Source organism: Chiroxiphia lanceolata, chromosome 5, assembly GCF_009829145.1.
Source record: "Chiroxiphia lanceolata isolate bChiLan1 chromosome 5, bChiLan1.pri, whole genome shotgun sequence".
Classification (NCBI taxonomy): Eukaryota; Metazoa; Chordata; class Aves; order Passeriformes; family Pipridae; genus Chiroxiphia; species Chiroxiphia lanceolata.
The window spans coordinates 73,447,605-73,466,899 of NC_045641.1; the positions used below are offsets into that span (position 1 = coordinate 73,447,605).

A 19,295-nucleotide genomic window follows, 5' to 3' on the forward strand; every position below is an offset into this window, starting at 1 on the left:
TGTATTCTTTGGATTTTATAATTTTTCTGGCTTTTTGCTCTATCATGGGGCTGTTCCATGGAGCATTTCAGTGAGCTCCTGCCAGGGAATCCACCAGATTAATTCAGAGTTCATTTGGCCAGGAAGTGGTCAGCTTCTCTGAGAGAGGGTACAGGAATGACAGCTCCCTATCTCTTTCTGGGAATTCTCAGAAGACTGAACAGCACAAGGTATTTTCAACTAATGCCAAATGCTCCAAAGTCATGTTTAGATCTACACAGAAAGCCTTTTCAAAACAAATCTCCAGGTAAACATACTACTCAGGACTCAAGAGCAAGACACAGATTAGGAAAGTACAAATCCTGCTTTAAAACAGCTCATTACAGGTTGTTTTTGTTTTGTTTTGTTTGTTTGTTTGTTTTTGTTTGGTTTTTTTTTTTTTATGATCTGTTTTTCAGACTCCTATTAGAGCAGAGTAACTAAATACCCATTAAGTAAGCACTTAGGCCAAATGATAGCTTTTCCTGGGAAGCTTAGAGGGAGTTCTGAAAGCATTTTGCCTAGAGAGATGAGGAGCAGAAACACAGTCCTGGAGAAGAGCAGGCAGACAGAGCTTGAACGCTGCCCTTTGGCAGAGCTGGCAGCACCCCTTTTATTTTTAGTTTAGCTTGGCCTTTTCCTGCAAAGCTCCCCCAACTCTGAAATATTTCACCTGGGAAGGGAAAGGGGCGATTCAGAGACACTCCCAGGAAGACACTCCTTCACCCAGCAAATTAGGGTTCATGTCTGAGCTATTTCTTGCTCTCCTCCTGCTATTGCGGTTCATGGATATTTGTGCTGCAGAGCAATACAACAGCCACCCGTGGAGGCACAAGGGGGTGCCTAACCACCACTTCCATGGAATGCCAAGGACAATACCTCCAGGTCTAAATGTTTCAGACGTTTTTTTTCCTATGATTTTTTAAAAAAAAATAAATAAAAAAATAAAAATATTATTTTCACAAGAAAATCAGCTACTCCAGAGAACTAAATTTGGTTTAGTGGAAGAATAAACTTCTGTCAAAAATAACCTTGGAAACATCTTGTCGACTTGTTCAGGTGGTTGGATTCCACCTCACTTTTCAGAACCTCCCCATTTCCAGTGTCAGTCTGGCTGCCCTTCCCACACAAAGGCAGAGTGCAGAGTCCCATCAGGCATCCCGAATCTCAGTGAGAAGTCAAGCTGCCTGGCACCATCAGAAATTGTTCAATTTACAACACTGAGCCAACAGAGAACAAAAAGAACAAAAAGTGTGGGAAGGAAAGGCGGGAGAGAACAGGATTTGCAAAATGCACCATTACCCACCCGGCTCCCTGTGCTACACTTTGACCTCTAAACATGTACATCAATCACTGATGTTAAAGTGCACCAGGGATGAAAGAAGGGAATTAAATAACAGCCCAAAAGAATGGGGGCTCAGGGTATCTGCATTCTGTTCCTAGTAGGAGCACACATAAAAAACAGATCCCCAGCTTAACAAAACAGATTTGGTGAGATCAACACATTAAACTGCATGCTCTGTCAAATGAGCCCTTCACAGCTTTTCTGGAAAGTTCTTGTGATTTCTGCAGCCTTCCTGTGTAACTCTAGGCAAATTATTTAACTCTTCTGCCTCCCATATTTATAAGTCAGAGCACATGGAATAATAGCTCCTGTTTCAGAGGGGTTTAGACTCCTGAGGTAGTTTTTGGAGACTCCTGCGACATCCTCTAGCGAATTAGTGATTAGAAAAGCAAATAACTAGGAGTTCACTTCTGAAGCAGGCAGAATGAGAAACACACAGCAGAAGAACAGTTCCCATCCCTGCTTCCCCATCTTGGCATTCGTAGCCTCGCAAAGAAATGTCACTTTAAATAACCAGTTCTCATTACGCTAAATACTGAAATGCCAACCCTGATCATGTGGATTTCTGTCAAAAATTAATGTTTTAGCAAGGAGGCTCTTACTTTTGGCCTGCCTGGTACTTTGCAGTTTGATATGGATTGAAGATAGCAGCTATTATATTATCCTCAGCCCATGTTAACTGTAGGCAGAAAATCTGCCAGCTCTGGTAAATCACCGATGTAACACCACGCTTGCAGCAAAAGTGGATACTCTGGGCTCACATTGCATGTGCAGTGATTTAGTGAGCTATAAACACAGAGAAGAACTCTTAAAGGAGGTGCTCCATATCAAAGGGGGCCAAAAGTGCTGTTGCTTTTACTCAGAGGTGAATGCTTTATGTTGGAACAAGAGAAGAAAGCTTATCTGCAGTTTCTCAGCGCTGATAAGTCAGGCACAGCCCTTTGAAAATGATCGGTCCCACTACGGCATCGTGCACAAAATGCAGGTTAATTGATTTGCTGCAGAGCTCAGTGCTCTTATCTATGGTGAACACAGTTCAGAGAGTAAGTCCAACAGCACACAAAGCTCCCTGTTACACTTAACACCTCCGTTTTCTGCATTTTTTGGCTCCCGGGAGAATTGAAGAGCCGAACCCTTGCAGGGGTGTCATCCTGATGACCTGTGCAAGGGCGGCTTTGCAATCTCAGTACCTGATCCATTCCACTGAGAGGAGAAAATAAGATTCCAAAGACATTGCTGCTACGACTATACTGTGGTTTATACAGGAAAGAAGTTACCCAAATGAAAAGGAAACTCTAAGGGAGCAGATACTGAAAAGAAATGTCATTAGCGAGCCATGGAATTAAGGAGAGAGAAGGATGGATTTTTGCCTCATGCTGCTTCTCACCTTTCTTTTCATTTTCAATCTGTTCTTTTGCACTTCACCTCATTCCCACTTGGCTGGCTGGTTCTCTTCCTCCTTTTTTCTGTTTACCTGACATACCTTTATCTCATTCCCTTCTCCCTTTGTGCCCCCTCTTAAAAATATCTCATGGTGGTACCACAAAGTTCCTGCCATGAATGCATTCACAGTGACTTCTAAGATATGAAGCTTAACAAAGCATGTAAGTATTCTTAGGCTCAAAATATGTACAGCTATTACATACAAGCATCTTCCTTCTTATTGCCATTAACTCCTAAATTATTTCAGAGTAGCTCAGAGCAACCTCAAACATAATTACATGGAACTGAATAATTAACAGAACTCACGAAATGCACACCATATACAGGAGGCTAACAGTATAAATGAACAGGTATTTGGTACTCATATCTTCAATTTCTCCTGGTTTATAACCAAAACCACATCATGGTATCAGTCTATAGAGTTCCTGCTGGATCACATGTCTGCAGAAGAAAAGCAGAAAAGAGGAACAGGGCCTGCAACATGGTCTGTGCCCGATTTCTCTGCAGAGCAAAAAATACAATAAAAATACATGGAGAGACCCATAGTGACTACAGAAGATGCTGAGCATCCTTACACATCCTTATTCAGAGCAGGCCCTGAATTCAGAGAGAGACACACCATGACAAATACACCACATTTACTTAAATGTATTACTTAAAACAGAGTCCATTTGCTGTGTGCATCTGTGAATGCAAGCTTTTTTTCCAGTACACTCTGGCTTAATATTCTTCCCAGATCCTTCTCACCTGATGTTTCAGTCAACTGGATGCTGGACAGGCCTTTAAAAAACACGTCAGTTCTTTTATTTGCTATAATCTTGCTATATTTAGAGCAGACAATATGAACAGAACTTTGGTTCACTTCCAGTGCTGTTGAAGGATTGAGTGTGAAAGACCTCTTTGCGTATTTTCTCTTTCTAATTTTTTTTTTTAAATGTACTGCTTTCCAGTGTGTTTTCCCACTGGTGTGTGTAGCTTCTCCATCTTGTCAGCACTTCCAGTGGAGCTGCTGAGCTCCAGGCTGGTCACTGCCCTTTCTGTCACACAGTGTGGAGAGATTTTTGGTCTGACTCACAAACCCCCTGCTCCCCCTGACAAGCTGCCTGGCTGTCAGGCTGCTGCAGCTCTTTCCAAGACATACTTCCTTGCATCTCCAGCTTCATTTTCCCCCTTTAGCTTCATCCTTTCCATAGCAAAAGGCATTAGCAATGGAGCCATGCAGAAACAACAGCCATTAAAGTATTTCAGATTCTTCCTTGTTGAGAAATTACCTGCATGTCCTAGTTTGTCACTTAGTCATGTTCCACTAGGCATCTACTTTTACTGCTGTTCAAGCACTATATGCATATGACTTCTAGATTACCTACCAGGTGATGTTTCCTGGTACATCTAGGCTTTAGTTTTTTTACTATTACTGTATGTTCTGTTTTCTTTTCAGAATATTAAATCTGGTATCTGTTACAGGACAGCTTCTGCACAACACTCCTGGAATTCAATCCCAGATTTCTTGGCAAAAATCTGGCAATCTGCTGCTGTTCCTGAGTGTTGGGAAATTTCTCCTTTGAGTTTCAATGAACTCCCCACTGTTGTGTCCTGCTGACTGGTTTGGTTTACTGGTACATTCAATCCCAGATGAAGCAAAGCAACAACAGGTATTGGCTACTCAACGAAATTTGGTTTTCCTTCTGAATTAAAACTAATTCAAAGTCCAAGAAACTTTTCAAACACAAGATTTTTCTTTCAGAAGGCAAGTGAGCTACAAAACTAAGGTAAGAGTGTTTAGAGGATTCATCACATTTTGCTGAGTGTAACTGTCATATGGGGCTGAATTGGTCCCTAGGAACTCAACTGAGGCCAGCAACCAACTTTACTGGGCTGTATTTAACTCTGCAACTTGGGATATACTGAAACTCTCTCTTCATTTCATCACATAACATTTCCTCACATCCTGGTTTCCACCTGGGCTGCTCTGAGCACCAGGAGTGCAGCTACAGGGAATCTGTCCTGCAGTCCCAACACAGTCTTAGAAAATACTGTCATATTTACACCTCAGTTTTCTCACCTACAAAAGAAAGATTGCAGCCTCGGGTCTCAGATGCATTTAGAATTTTTGTAATCCAAAAGTGACATGCCTTTGCCTCCAATTCTATGCCAACCTAAGCACTCACCATTTAAGCTGAAGGCCTTAAAGAGAAAAGCTGAGGGGAAAAACCCAACAAGAACAAAAACCCCCCAAAACAAAAAAAACCTACTGACAGTTTTGATACTTAAAACTCTGCTTTTGCAGTTTAATTAGGACAGACTCAGTTTTATGTGACTACTGCTTAGAGGGTGGCTACGAAGAGGATGGAAGCAGAGAAAAGATAAAGGGCAACGGGTACAAGTTGCACTGGCAGAGGTTTTATCTTGACATTCAGAAAGGTAACTTTTACAATGAGAACAACCTTTCAGTGTAACAACCTCCTCAGAGATACAGTAGGGTCCCCAATGATGGTGGTTTTCAAGATGTGATCAGTCAGAGCACTTGATATTCTCACCTAGGCTCCCTTTCCCACAGAAGGTTGGAAGTCCTTTCCAACCTGGGCTGTTCCATGACTCCATCAGACTATTTAATCTCATATCTAGCCCTAAATTAATAATGTTGTTATGATTCTGTGATCATTACTGCTTCCCCTCACAGCTGAACCCAAGTCAGATGACACTGCAAATAGTTTTGCACCAGTGTAACTTTACTAGTCCTAGTCCTGGTAAGTCATTCACATACAAGGGAAGGGAGCTCAGGTCTAATATAAATTACTTTTTACTTAAACCAGGTATTTTCATCTTTGCATTTTCCCTCCAGGCAAATTAAGAACTCCTCCCATTCCAGAGGAATGGAGAAAGATAACTGAGGTGTCTTCAAACAGGCTGCTGGAGTGAGTAAGAATCTCAGAAACTGAAGTACAGCAATTTTTGTGGGTTATGCAGAGTTTTAAAAGGTTATACATTTCTAACAGGGCACAGTGAGACTTAAAATAGTGTGCATATATATATATATGTATCATATATTCTGTGAAAGATAATAAATTGAACTTTTTATTCTAAATGTACTATGGGAATGTATAAACAGACAAGTTTCTATTACACTTAGGTCATACTGTGTGCAGGTTTAGGAAAAAGCTTCCAAGATCACAGTATGCTTGTCCAGATAAAACTTATGCAGTCTGAAAGGTTTTCTTATTATATTATCTAAAAGCACGTGGATTGATTTCCTTAAAATTTGCTTTACATATATTCCTCTCCTTTACAATTACATTAGGACTCCAATTAGAAAAGACAAATAGGATTTTTCTGTGGGATGCCTGTACTCAGGGTACCTGTGGTGATGTATGTTCAAGTAATGGAGTAATTCAACTGGTTACATCATTATGAAAGAGCTTTCATAGTTGAGATGAGAAACCTTGTACTTCATAAAGTCTGGAATAGTGCTGGCAACACTTAATTATTTAAAGTCACCCTTCCACATGGATCTAAATGTGAATAGATTATTATGCTTTCTGTAAAAAATACACCTCTGTCCTCTAAAGTGCTTTAGTGTAGAAGTTCTGAGTCACAATAACCTTCTTGCCCAGAGTCTCACAGGGAATCAGCACCAGAGATGGGAATAAAGAATCCCAGAATCCCAGCTCCAACCCTTCCTGCACTGACTGGGGACCATGATTCTTCCCAGCGAGTCCTAACACATTATGGTGCCACCACAAAAATCACACTGGACTAAGAAGACGGGTAAAGAATAAAAATAAATCATGGAAAATAAGCGGGAAAAAAATTGAACAAAGGTGGCTTTATAATCCTCAGGACCAGAAGAAACCCTGTAGTTTGAGGTCAGCTGACCAAAGGATTCGTGTGCTACTACTGCAAAATTAACAAGGGTTTAACACATAATCAAGTTTAACAAGCCTCTGTGCATCAGCACAAGCAAGGTAACCCATTTCATAATGCCCCTTAGCCCATGACAAATGCCAGGCAATGTGGTTTAGCATGTTCTCCTTTCCTCTGGGATTAAACTGACACACTTTTAGTGCAGAAAAGAGACAAGCTGGTTTTGAGACTCTGTTTGCAGCACAGTAATTTGCTAAGTTGTGGTAAAATTTGACTGTATGTCAAATTCCCTAACTGTGCTAAGAACATAGGGCTAATGGGATAAGGGAAAGTGAAAAGGCATTTCCTTGCCCAATGGGTTTTTAACAGGCTTGACAATGACAGTGACAACTGTGTAAAGGGTTTTTCCACCACTGGATGAGTCCACCTCAATTTGAGCCTTATAACCCAGTACTACTTCACCTCTTCTCACCACTCAGAATTGCATCTTCCTGTCCTGTTTGGTACCAGTTGTATAAAAACACTGGCAGTGAATGATGAGCAGACATAATATACGTTATGCTTGAGGTGTACATTCAGGGGATGGAATGTGAAGTGACAGAGGTCTTCCCAGCCACAGAACTCCAGAAGGATGTGATCACTCTGAACCTCAGTGGAGATACAGACACAGAGCTAAACTCTGTCTATTTTGCTACTCCTTAAGCCCAATTCAGATTTTTAACCAACTCTGCTAACATCAGGACGTTAAGGATGTGCCCTGAGGCTTTGCTGAATTAGGGCTTTGGGCTTAACATCAAATTAAGGGAAACTGTGCCATAACCCACTCACCTGACTCAGTCACAGCTGTAGTGCAGGATCCTAATCTCCACATTTATTAAACACATGCTCCCTCTGGAGCTGGAGATGATACAGTAACAGCTGTTTTATTCTGCTTTCTTTCTAAGTCACGTCGAAAACACAACCCTGTTTCTGGTATAATTCACAGAGTTCACACCTAGTATTGCAATTAAGATGTACAAAGATAAACAACTGTTAAGTTCTCCATATCTTTCACAATCTATTCAACCTCCCAGTCTCTCTCCCTGGTGTTGCCATCATTACTGTGAGCAAACTCGTACCAAAATCTGACTCAGCAAAGGGAAATTAAGTTTTATGCAAAAATAAATGAGGCAAGCTGTACTAGGCACAGCATCCTCCCCAAAGGTACCGAGACTAAACATAAGAAATCAGTAGAAAGACAGTGAAACAAAGCAAAAGCTGGGACACCAGGGTTTGCTCTGACTTTAATGTCAGCCTGGCCTGCCACTGGTATAAAATTAGTACTTCTCTGTGGATCATTAATCCTTTTTGTCCACAGAGTGTCCTATCATGAACCCTAACGTGGCTTTTAACCACAACTGTGGGTGGGAGCACCCCACAAGACACCCCAAAAACCATGGGGCACAGGGCGTCTCTGGGGGCTGAGAAAATTCACACAGCAGCCACCAATTTTAGGGAGGGCACCTCATATCAAAAGACACCATTCCTTTGCCTGGTTAGTGCAAAAAGGGATGTGTTCCTCCCTCAAACTTGCTGAAGGGCTTTGGCAGGTCGAGGCCTTTGTGTGTGGACTGCAGTGCTGGCTGTGTGCTCTGCCTTTGTCCACTCCAGCCTTGTCTGCCAACAGAGGTACAGGCACAACTAAACATGTTGATGTGTATTTTTGTGTTCCAACAGCTTCTGCAGCAGCATTTACAAGGGAGACATACAAAAATAAGCAAACACAGATACGAAAAAAGCCACTTGCTTTCTCACCGTGCCTGTTTACTATTTGCAGTTCAGTCGCCCCTGAGAAGTGAAGGAGATCATTTCATCTCGGTTCCTTCCTCCAGCACCTGATGTATTGCTGGGGGGGATCACTACAGTGCAATGTTTGCTGTCACTCTAAATTGACACTTTACTTCTGAAAAGCTACAAGCCATTTGTTCATAAAACACTTTGCAATCCCCACTGGCCTCTTTGGTAGTTTGCTTGTTTTTTTTTTTTTTTCAGATCTAAAATAACTTTAAGGTGTTTCTTCAAATTAAACATCCATGCCTTACATGACATTTTCTTCGTAAACGAGTTAGCACAAATATATTTTCCCATGCGTATTTATTATGTGCACACAGCAGTCAGCCTTCAAATCCACTCTCCCAGTCCCTGGGGCAAACCAGGAATCCTCCTTGCCATAAAAACTTACCCTTTTCCCTCAATAAAGAATAAACTTTTGCCTTTAGAGTCTCATTTTTCATTTATTTAATTAGTTTCCATCTCAGATAACTAAATTCTTTCTTATTACAGCTGGGAATTTTTATAATGTGCAAATTGAAATAATGATTGTATCACAATACTCTTCAACTGGTTTTCATTAAGCCTCCAGCTACTATTCCTTGCTTTGTTGGATATCTTTGTGTCGGGGTTACTTTACACTGGACAGAAATTTATGTAGAAAAGAATGACTAAAAGCCTATTAGATAACAACCCTTAAAATGCCCTGGTTGATGGAGCTTAATTGCATATTCTTGTCATAAGCAAAACACCTCAATTGCTTAAAGCTTAATAATCATGCTAAAAAGTGGACTTGTGAGTGTATTCCAGGGATTCACAATTCTGAACATCAAAATTACTACCTGTCCCTGCAATTCTGTGTAAGCAGACACGCAGTGCCAGAAATACATTTACATTTCTGAGATTTCTTGTCAACAGAGTGACTAAATTCATACCCTGTGTTCAAGTGGGGTTTTCTGGTTCATTTTAGTCCCTTGAAACAGCTCAGAACCATTTGTGTGGCTTGCTGGAATTTACAGCATGCTTACATTGTTGATCACCAGTCTCATCTCGCTACTTTGTCATCCTGTATTGCCTACTGGGAAATGAGTTTGCTGGAATATATTCCCATTGCTGCCAGGGTCACAGAAGTCTGAATGAACACAGAAGGAGTCCACTTAATTGCAAAGATTTATAGCTATGTTGTTTTCTTTTCTCCCTTTCCACTCAAACTTGTCTTCCATGTCTGACATCTACAGAAAAGGGAGAGCTGCTTGTTCTGGTCAAAACCAGCAGCAGACAAGGATCCCAGTTTTGCAGGGATTCCTTATTTCTCCCACTAGTGCACAGGCAACAGAGAAACAGTTTTCTAACCCACCCTAGGCCAGGGTACTGAACCAAAGAAAAGTGCTGTGTCAATACAAGATCAGCCATGACCTGTCTGCAATGAAGTAACGAGTTACACAACTGGCAAAAAACCCCACGTAACCTTTATCATTTCCAGAAGTTTCATTTGGATTTAGGATGCCATGCTTTCCCAGTTGAAAGACAGGTGAACTGCTACGCAAACAGACGAGAGATTTTTAATTCCTGGAAATCTGAACATCTGTCTCTGCCTGCCCAAAGAGTCTGCTGTGCAAATCAAGCATAATTTCTGTGTCAAACTAAAGCCTTTTCCATCGTCTTATCTATGGCTCTGCTACAAGCTTGAGTAGCAGAGGAATCAATCAATCCAACCAACCAGGAGAGTGATTTTGGCAGCTCTGGGGATTAAAAAAACAGAACCAAACCAACAGAACTCAAACTGTTTTAGCATTTCTGACTGAACACAGAGTTTACACGCCGAGAACTTACCAATGGAGCGATGGATGCAGGTGTGCTGGTTATCACTCAGAAAAAAGCCCTCTTTGCACTGACATTCATAGCTGCCCATGGTATTTACACAGATCTGCTGGCACCCTCCATTGTTATCCAGACACTCGTCAACATCTAGAAGAGAGAAGGAAAAAGAAACTCAAGATAACCTACAGATTCAGAATATACACCTGGAGGAGCAAGGAAGCCATAAAAAGGCTAATGAAAACTACCCAAATGCCATCACTTAATCCAAATTATTCCACCTAATTATTTTTCCCACATCCCAGGCTTAAAGTTAACATAAAAAAACAAACAGTGGGGAGGGGAGTCCAGCTACATCTCCATGTATTCCGAGCTGCAAATTGATTTCCAATGCACAATGAACATTAAGGTCCTAAAAAGGCTGTGACCCCATCTGCCAAGTGTGGTGTTGCACTCTGTCATTCCCACTCCACTTGGAAAGACATACTTCAGGACTACAGTAATTTTTAGCAGGGGTAGCAGGCGAACACAAAGGGCATTACTGGGTGAAAAGAGTCTTTATAGAGTCCTGTTCTTGAAGAGAACAGCATGTTTCAATTACTGGAGTCATAACCCCCTACTTTGTCAGTTTGTTTAATGTTGTTTAATGAAAAGAAGGCTTCTTAAATCTAAATGTTCCATGTCTGTATTGTCCTTTTAATAGGCAAATATATAAAACCACAAAGGCAGCATTAGCTACTGCCTGTTTTGAGGGTCTCTCATCACTTCTCTTTGGCATAACAGTTTTTATGGTGGTGTGTTGAACAGAGGTGTGTTCCAGCATTGGAAAACCACTGCCACTAAGAGATACCTGACCCACATTCAACCTTGCAACTCTCCTGTTTTGCTCATAACAGTGAATCATATCTGTTTTCTGGGGGTTTTTTGTTCACTTCTTTTTTCTTGTTTGTTCATTTGCTTGTTTTTGTTTGGGTTTTTTGTTTGGTTTTTGTTTGGGTTTGCTTTTTTGATAAGAGCAACTTGCCACTTGAAAATTCCATGGTTTCCTTTTTTTCTTTAAAATGAGGACTCTTCAGCCAGTTAGTTATTTCACAGTATGTGCCAACATGCCAGCAATTGAGCTGGTGTGTGTTTTGCTTTCATTTTGGTTTTGGAGGAGGCAAAAAACCCACAACAAAGGTAAATGATCCACGACACCCAAAACCTCAAAAGAGCTGGCACAGCTGCAGCAGAAATTAATTCCTCCAGGACTGGCCACAACACACTAAGGTAAAACCAAGCTGGTTTGCTGGTACTTTTGCAGGCAGGGCCGGGAAGCTCTGAAAGGCTGCAAAAAGTCTGCCAGCAACTAATGCAGGAAGGCCAGTGAGTTCCAGCCCCTTGCCTGTTATTTGTGCTGGGGTGCTGCCTGCACTTCATGTGACACAAATCAGAGTTCTTTCTCACAGAGAAAAAAAGCTCCAGGGTAATTACAGTACCCAGGGAAACCAGGCAGGCTCCTTCTGTCTTGAACTACAATGCAAGTGTGTAGACAGCCCTCGTTTTTTTACTGACCAGGAAATGTTAAGCATTATTGCCTCAAATCTGCTGTATCAAAATCCCCCCCTGCCCTCAGTTCTCACTCTTTTCCAGAACTGAACATTTTCATAACCCCCATCAGAGAGCTTGGGAGTGCACAGGAAAAGGAGAAGTGAAGACTTTCCTTGCCTACTGCTGCACAAGAAGGGAAGATAAATAAGTGATCCTAGTCAGAGCCTTCCTCTGCCTTCCCAGCCCTGCTGCCCTCTTAGTGCCACTCAAACCTGCTCCCTTCAAAACAGCACACTGGGATCTGGATCCTCCTCTCTGGAAGATCAGCTGAACACTTACTGGAGGAAAAAGTCTCAGCTGGTACATGTACAAACCCCCAAATTATGCTACAAAGTACAAGGCCTTCCCAGAGCTCTGTTTATAATATCACAAATAACTCGAACAATTGCCTTCCAGCTCTGATGAATAATCTGAAACAAATGCAATGATTTATAAACATTTTTTTTTCTGCTCTTGATAGCAAATGCTGGTGGATTTACCACTTCCATAAAGAGACAGCTCAATTTACCACCAAGCCCCAAATCCATACGCTGGAATAAAATTATTACAATTGAAACTCTCTTAAAAAGCTTCACTATGAGGAATTTCTGCCAATTGTTTTCAATTACTTGCCTCAAAATTATTTTAATATGCATTTTTGAAGAGAAGGACTTGAAGAAAGGGCACAGCTGGATTTAGGACTACTATATCCCTATCTCCATACTACATGCCTTCCAATGTTTCTTGGCTTAGCAGTGCAGGATTAATATTTTCTCTTCTCAGGCCTCAGTTCTTCTAGGTCAGGCTTTTTGGAGCACTTTTTGTTACTACAGTTCTTAAAAGGTGGTTAGTATCCACCATACCAAGCAATCTGCTGGACATCAATGCCTGGAAAATATTTATTGAACTACTTACTTGCTAAACTGTCTTTCCAACAAAGTCACTTTATGATCAGTTTATTAGTAACTCAATTTAGTGAACAGGGTGAAATGGTGTTCTGAAGTTAGAAGAGAGAACTCCATCAACTCCAAGAAGCTCAAGCTTTGGTAGATCTGTAGGAATAATTCCTTCATGTTTCTGATTTTTTTCAAAGCTCACAAAAGAAATAGCTGCCAAAGGGGCTTTTCCTTTCTTTTATTGTGCAATTGCATTCAATTCAGATCAAGTTACCCAGCTGAACCTGTAAACATCAACAGTGCACTGAATTTTGGACCAGATTTTCTAGAGATTAAGTTCCACACAAGCACCAAAATAAGTAGTCAGGTTTTCAATAAAGCTCTTCTAGGTCCAGTTTTGGTGGCTCTACATGTCAAACATGGCTGTTGAGTGTTTTGAAAAAACTGAGGGTGGATTCTCAGGAGCTTTGACTGTTGCCACCCTGGTTGACACTTTACACCTGCTGGAGACCTGCACCCCAGGGCCTAACTCTGGACACATGAAAAAAGTCATTTATGGCATAAAATCCCTTCGCTCAAACAAGTGAATCTACTTCAAGCCCCAACTAAACTCATTTTAAAAACCCATTTAAAAAAACTTTAAACTGATTGAGCACAAATACAAAGCTCACTTGCTCTATTACTCTACTCATAATAAAAAGGATTCTTTTTTTTTTTTTCCTAGAACAAACAGTGTGTCTTCTTTCATAACCTTTTGCACAAAATCAGCTACCACTGACCATTCAGGACCAGACTGTCTCTCTGAGGATGGCAGCCTCAAGGCAGCAGGGGCAGGTTTAAACTGCTGTATGGAAAGTCAGATCCATTCCCTAGGCTACTTATCTGACAAAAGGTTCAGCTTGGCTTCACCCTCAAGTGAGATTCCTACAGTACATCATCCACTGCTTACAGGAGAGCTGAGTCCCCAAATCCTCCTGATGATCCCACGGTGGGAGATTTCAACAAACCTTCAGAATCCAGACTCACAAAAGGATGGAGAAAGATTCTCACCTGAGCAGAGCTCAGGTGGTTATTCCACATGGCTGCTCCAACCCTCATCCTCAAAAAGAGGATGAAAAACTAGGAGAAAGTGAATAAATGTCCTCAAGCCATTCCCTGTAACGCCCATCACAAAGGGTTGCCCTGTGATTACCTTTGCCAAAGACAATCCTCCAGAAATAACTCATTTCCCAGAGCTCTGAATCAGAAATAAATAGCTCAGATGACACTCAGCATAAGAACTGGAATTGCTTATACAGAATTTAGACCACAGTGACAAATCCATGTTTCCAGGGAGGTGAGGGCCTGGATTCAGAGTGCCCAAGCATCACCCAGGACAACCAGGAACAGGGGAAGAGCCAACTCAGGGAGAGGCTGGGAAAGGAGAAGTATCTTTCAAAGGAGGCAGATAATGGATGCATACATGCATAAATACATAGCTAGATCCATAGATCAGAAGCATTATGCAAATTAATGCAGATCTGAATTTGCATAAGACCTCTAGCTTTTTGGCCCACTGCCCTCACCTAATCAAACCTGTGCTCTGTACCCGGGTGAGATCCTCTAGATCAGTATCAAAGGGTAGGAAATATCACAGCTGATAAAGAAGAATGTTTCATTTAATAAATAAACAAATGTTTTCAGTTTCTCATTTCATTTATCTGATGAACTTTCCAAACCAGCTTCACTGGTGTTTCACCCTGGTGTGGAGCAGAGCTCCCTGCAGCATTTGGCCTGAAGAAGCTCTTGTGACAGTGTCCTGCCTGGACACCACGGAGGGGGAAAGGTCTGCTGAGGGGACCTGAAACCAAAACCACCAGCAGGAAGACACGGAAAAGGAAACCCTACACAGAGCCAATGCCAAGAACAGTCTGTCTGTTCACTTCCTCCCAGGTTCTTCTCTTCCCTCCTGCTGACACTTTCCTTCCATGTCAGCATCCTCATCAACACTTAAGCCCCTGAGAAATCTGAGTCTCACCTTCAAAGTCTCCAAAGCATCTGAGAACCAGAGCACAATGTCTTTACTGCAGCATCAAGACTTCTAAAAACAGGACTTTGACTCATGATCCAGGGAGCTGATCCTGCTATTTTTTTCCCTCTAAGCTACTCTTTGACACTTATGGAAGAGCTCTCTAAGATGCCTACTTAACCAGTGCAGAGCACCATGACTGAGAGATGAACCACTGATAGGAACACTACAGACTTTTCCTCAAAGGTTAGCAACAAAACACCACTTGGGATATTTTGCATTTGTAGGGGAAATGATTAGCAACTACAAACTCAGACAATGTAAGTGCCTGATTCTGGGATTTTAAATTCATTATATTCTGAATATTTCCAGTCAGAAAGCTGGCTGAAAACCTCATTTAAAAAAAAAATCACATTCCTGGATTTACTACAATCATAGTTATACCAAAATAACATGTAGCCCAGCATCTTTGACACTGTCCTGTAGTTGATACTCAAGAGAAGACTGGAGATGGGACAGAACCATTGCAGACACGCTCTCCCAGGTTTCAGCAATCACATACCTGTGAACTTTTCTAAATCACTTGCCAGACCATTGCCCTGCTGGACCTTTCCTGGGTGAACTTCTCTAGTCTCTAATGAACCCAACATGATGGGGCAATGACTTCTGCAATTTAATTATGAGTTATATCAAGAAGACATGCTTTTGGTTATTTCAAACATGTTGCTTCACAGTCTGAGTGAAGGTCCCCAAAATCCATTATTGTGAGAAACAGTAAATATTCCTTCACTATTTGCCTTTTCTGCATCTTTCTTGATCTTACGAATCCCCCTCAGCCTCGTACTGTCTCTCTCATCTACTCTGAGCCCTGAAGCACAGTAATACCCAAACAAGATAATCACAGAAACAATTCAAATGACCTCAGTACGTCACGCTTAAAACAAAAAGTGCTCTTTTCTAGGAGTTAACCTTCAATGACAGCAACGTATGGAACACATTCTTTTCACTCTTCTACTCCTCCAAGTACCATGATGCCCTGTTGGAGTGGGTGTCTTGGAAGATGTGATCTCATGATAGCCACGGAAGCCCAAGGAGTAAATCTGGCATGTAGGAGTAGAGCAAGTGGTATCAGATTAGAGGCTGCAGGCAGGTGCTCCTGCTGGAATGCTCATGCAAGTGCTGACGTGCTGGGAAGGTAGGGAAGGAGACACTGGATCAGCTGAGGGGGCCATGGAAATGAGAATCATTGCTAATTGAACTGCTAAACCATCTCTTGTAGCCAAACTTCATATGAGCACACAGAGAGGAACACCAGAAGAGAGAGACATCACTACCTGTGTGCACAGCATTTCTATTCTCCAGCAGATCTGAAAGTAGCCTTCACCCAAAATTTAAAAGCTGGGCCCCATTTTCTACTATTGGCACTATTTGAGGTTAGAATTCTACATTCTGGCCCCTCCTGTGAGAAACTGAAAAATCTGGTGAAGAAATGGAAGAAGAAGCCTTGAATCCAATGCTTCACTCATTACCACAGCTGCAGAAATGTTCATTAGAGCCCCTGCTGAGAAAAGCTCCACTTGCAAAGAACACATCCTACAGTAATGAATGTTTACTGAACCAGACATTTAAAAAAACCCCAAGAACAAAAAAACCCCCCCAAAAGGGTGAAAAATTACCTTTCCCTGAAAAACGAAGCATATTTTACAGAAGGGAAACATGAAGAATGCTCTTGGGTGATGAATACTAAAATAACTCTAAAATGATCAATGAACTGACCCCTAGAACCACTGTTTTCTTATCTACAAGGATCCAACACCTAAAATGATGGCCATGATCTGCCCTGGAGAATAATTCTGTCTTTTAATGGGCTACAACCCCCCACCACCTCAACATCCACCAACTGGGCTTCTTGTTTGCCTGCACAGCTCGAAAAGGATGCTTCAAATCACTTCTGCAGCTATTTTATGACACACAGAGGAATTCCTTACATTTCACACTACACAAACACAGTGTAAATGTGGTTGGCAAAGGACTTTTTTTTGCTGTGTAGGGCATAGGAAATATGCATTTAATGCAATAGCTTGACTCTGCTGCATGTGCTAACCGAGTTCAAGTCTCTTGACAACATTTGTTTATTCTTTCCTTAAACAACTGGGCACCACTCTGCCCTTCCAAGCCACCAAACCCTTTTTTTCACAGCTTTTGGCATTTCCAAAATAAATGCCCAAGTCCCTTAACATGACATCTTCTATCCTCTCATTCCAAGTGGCAAATGCTGGATCAACAACACTCCATGAACTGCGGGAGGGGAGTTAATTACAGATACAAACAAGCAGCAGTCTTGATCAACTGAAAGAAAAATTTGAGACAAGTTAAGTAAATTATGCAGTTTATTACCATCCTGTCTCTTGCTTTGTCCTGTCCCTGGACACCATTAACTGCTGCAGGCTCAACTGGAGCAATACTCTCTATCCTTCTTCTAGGTTAATTATTGCTTATACCTGCTTCCTTTTACATCTATTTATAGACCCTGCCAGGATTAGGAAAATCCGATTTGGGTTAACTCAAAACTGCCTTTTTAAAAATTTTATTTATTGTTATTGTAGTTTTTTTCCCTTGCAAAAATGAAAAAAATTATTTTGCCGCGGGTGAAGCAAAATATAAAATTTGACACAAAAAGTGAAACAGTATTTTCATCTCAGGTTGGGAATATTTTCCAGGTCTGTACAACATGAAGCACTTTATTCTGAGCTTTGGTAATTAAGCCAAGAAAATGGCTGGATTAATGACTTTCTTTCCTATCTACCAGTAACACAGGTAGGGGACTCTCAGATTCTCACTCTCCATATGGTTAATACTTGAAGCCCATGAAAAGTGGAAGAAATGGGAGAGTCTGAAGCACAACCTTCAACACACTGAAATAAGAATTACAGCAGGAGTTGAAAAATATTGGCTTATTCAGGTACATTGACTTAGACACATATCTAGTCATTAAACTTCTGGGGTACAGAAAAGTGCTGCAAAAATGTTTTGGAAGTGATAAAATTATTCCTGTAGGTCATATCAAAACAATTTTCCTGAAAGCACCTCCACTGGTGGAAAGGATTTTATAAACACAGCCTCAGTTTCTGAATAGTTTCAGTGAATGAAGGGTTCATTTGGTACAAAATGTTTGGGCAAATGGTCGTATTATGAAACAAGTTCAGCATTTCCACTCTCCTGAACACGAGTAACACAAACACCAGTATTTAGAACAAATATTTCCTCTGATTTCTCTTGACAGAAATACCTGAAAACAAACTTAAGTGCTGGGAATTATCGATGAAAAACAACAGCAGTCAAAAAACCTGACTTCAGGAACATCATAATTATGTAAAGCAGGAATGAATTTAATAAGTTTGGGGTTGGCTTGGTAGTGCAAAGCCAACACAAACAAAGAACCCAAAATAAATCAAAACAAACAACCACCTTAACTCTACCTTCCCTATAAAATTCACCAGAGCTGTATATTCTTTTCCCCAGCACTTGGGAACACATAAATGGACATGTAGCCTGTGTGAAGGGACAAACTGGCCACTTGTTGGAATCTTTCTAATTGAAGCTCAGCTTCCTAGAGTTCTTCTTTGAGTTCTGACTTCGAACTGAAATAATCAAAGCAAAAGTCAGTTCATATCAGGGATATTCATGTCATTCCAGAGCACAAGAATGAGTTTTCGTTGTCTTTCAAACCACCCAAGCCACCAGTTCACTCAGAATTTATAGCTCACAGTTCATCCGGTTATTTTTAAAGTGAGTAAAATCAAGCCTCTCAGACTTGCCCAAGATGCTCATAGAGGGAGTTTCAAAGATTTCTGTAAGTACTAAATAGCACTTGGTGACATACAGACAATCTCAGGCCTACTAAAGCACAGGCAGCAAATATTGTGACTGATATCTGGTGTGAGCACAGAAGTGTTGATGCACTGGGACCAGAGTGCTCAGTATCTTAAATGACAAGCCCTAAATGACTGGTCACTCCCCCAGAATCTAATCCTACTAAATCACTATCAGGTCCAGAAACCATTCACTGCTGTCATACTAGTAATTTTTATGGAGTTTCTGACTAATTTCAGAAGCAGTTTCTTGCTTATGTCTTCCAAGTAAACAACAGAAATAATTAAATAAATGAAGTTTCTCAACTTTTTCAAACAATTCTGCTCTGTCCTACAGCACAATCCTGTATGTCTACTCCAGTCTTATTTATTTAACAAAGTATCTTTTAAATACAGAAACAGAAAACAGATGGGATTGGCAGGGACCTCTGGAGATCATCCAGTCCAACCCCCTGCTCAAGCAGGGTCACCTGGAGCAGGTTGCACAGGATTGTGACCAGAAAATCATTCTTGTAGATATGCCCAGAGACTTTTTAATGAGTACTTATTATTGCCATTATTATTTTGATGCCAGTTACAGTCAACAAAAAAGTCATATTAAAACATACTACCATCAGTCAGTCTATGTCCCTTCCTGCCCCTCTTTTATGCAAAAC

The 19,295-nt window shown here is 41.1% G+C and overlaps 1 protein-coding gene across 3 annotated transcripts in view; it reads right to left on the reverse strand.

Annotated features, from left to right (window-relative positions):
* SCUBE1 (signal peptide, CUB domain and EGF like domain containing 1) overlaps positions 1-19,295 on the reverse strand; it is a 175,972-nt gene that overhangs the window by 121,159 nt on the left and 35,518 nt on the right. For all 3 annotated transcript variants that reach the window (XM_032687259.1, XM_032687258.1, XM_032687257.1), the window contains exon 4: positions 10,310-10,444. In XM_032687259.1, the coding sequence (XP_032543150.1) occupies positions 10,310-10,444 (135 nt within the window). The remainder of the gene's footprint in view (positions 1-10,309; positions 10,445-19,295) is intronic.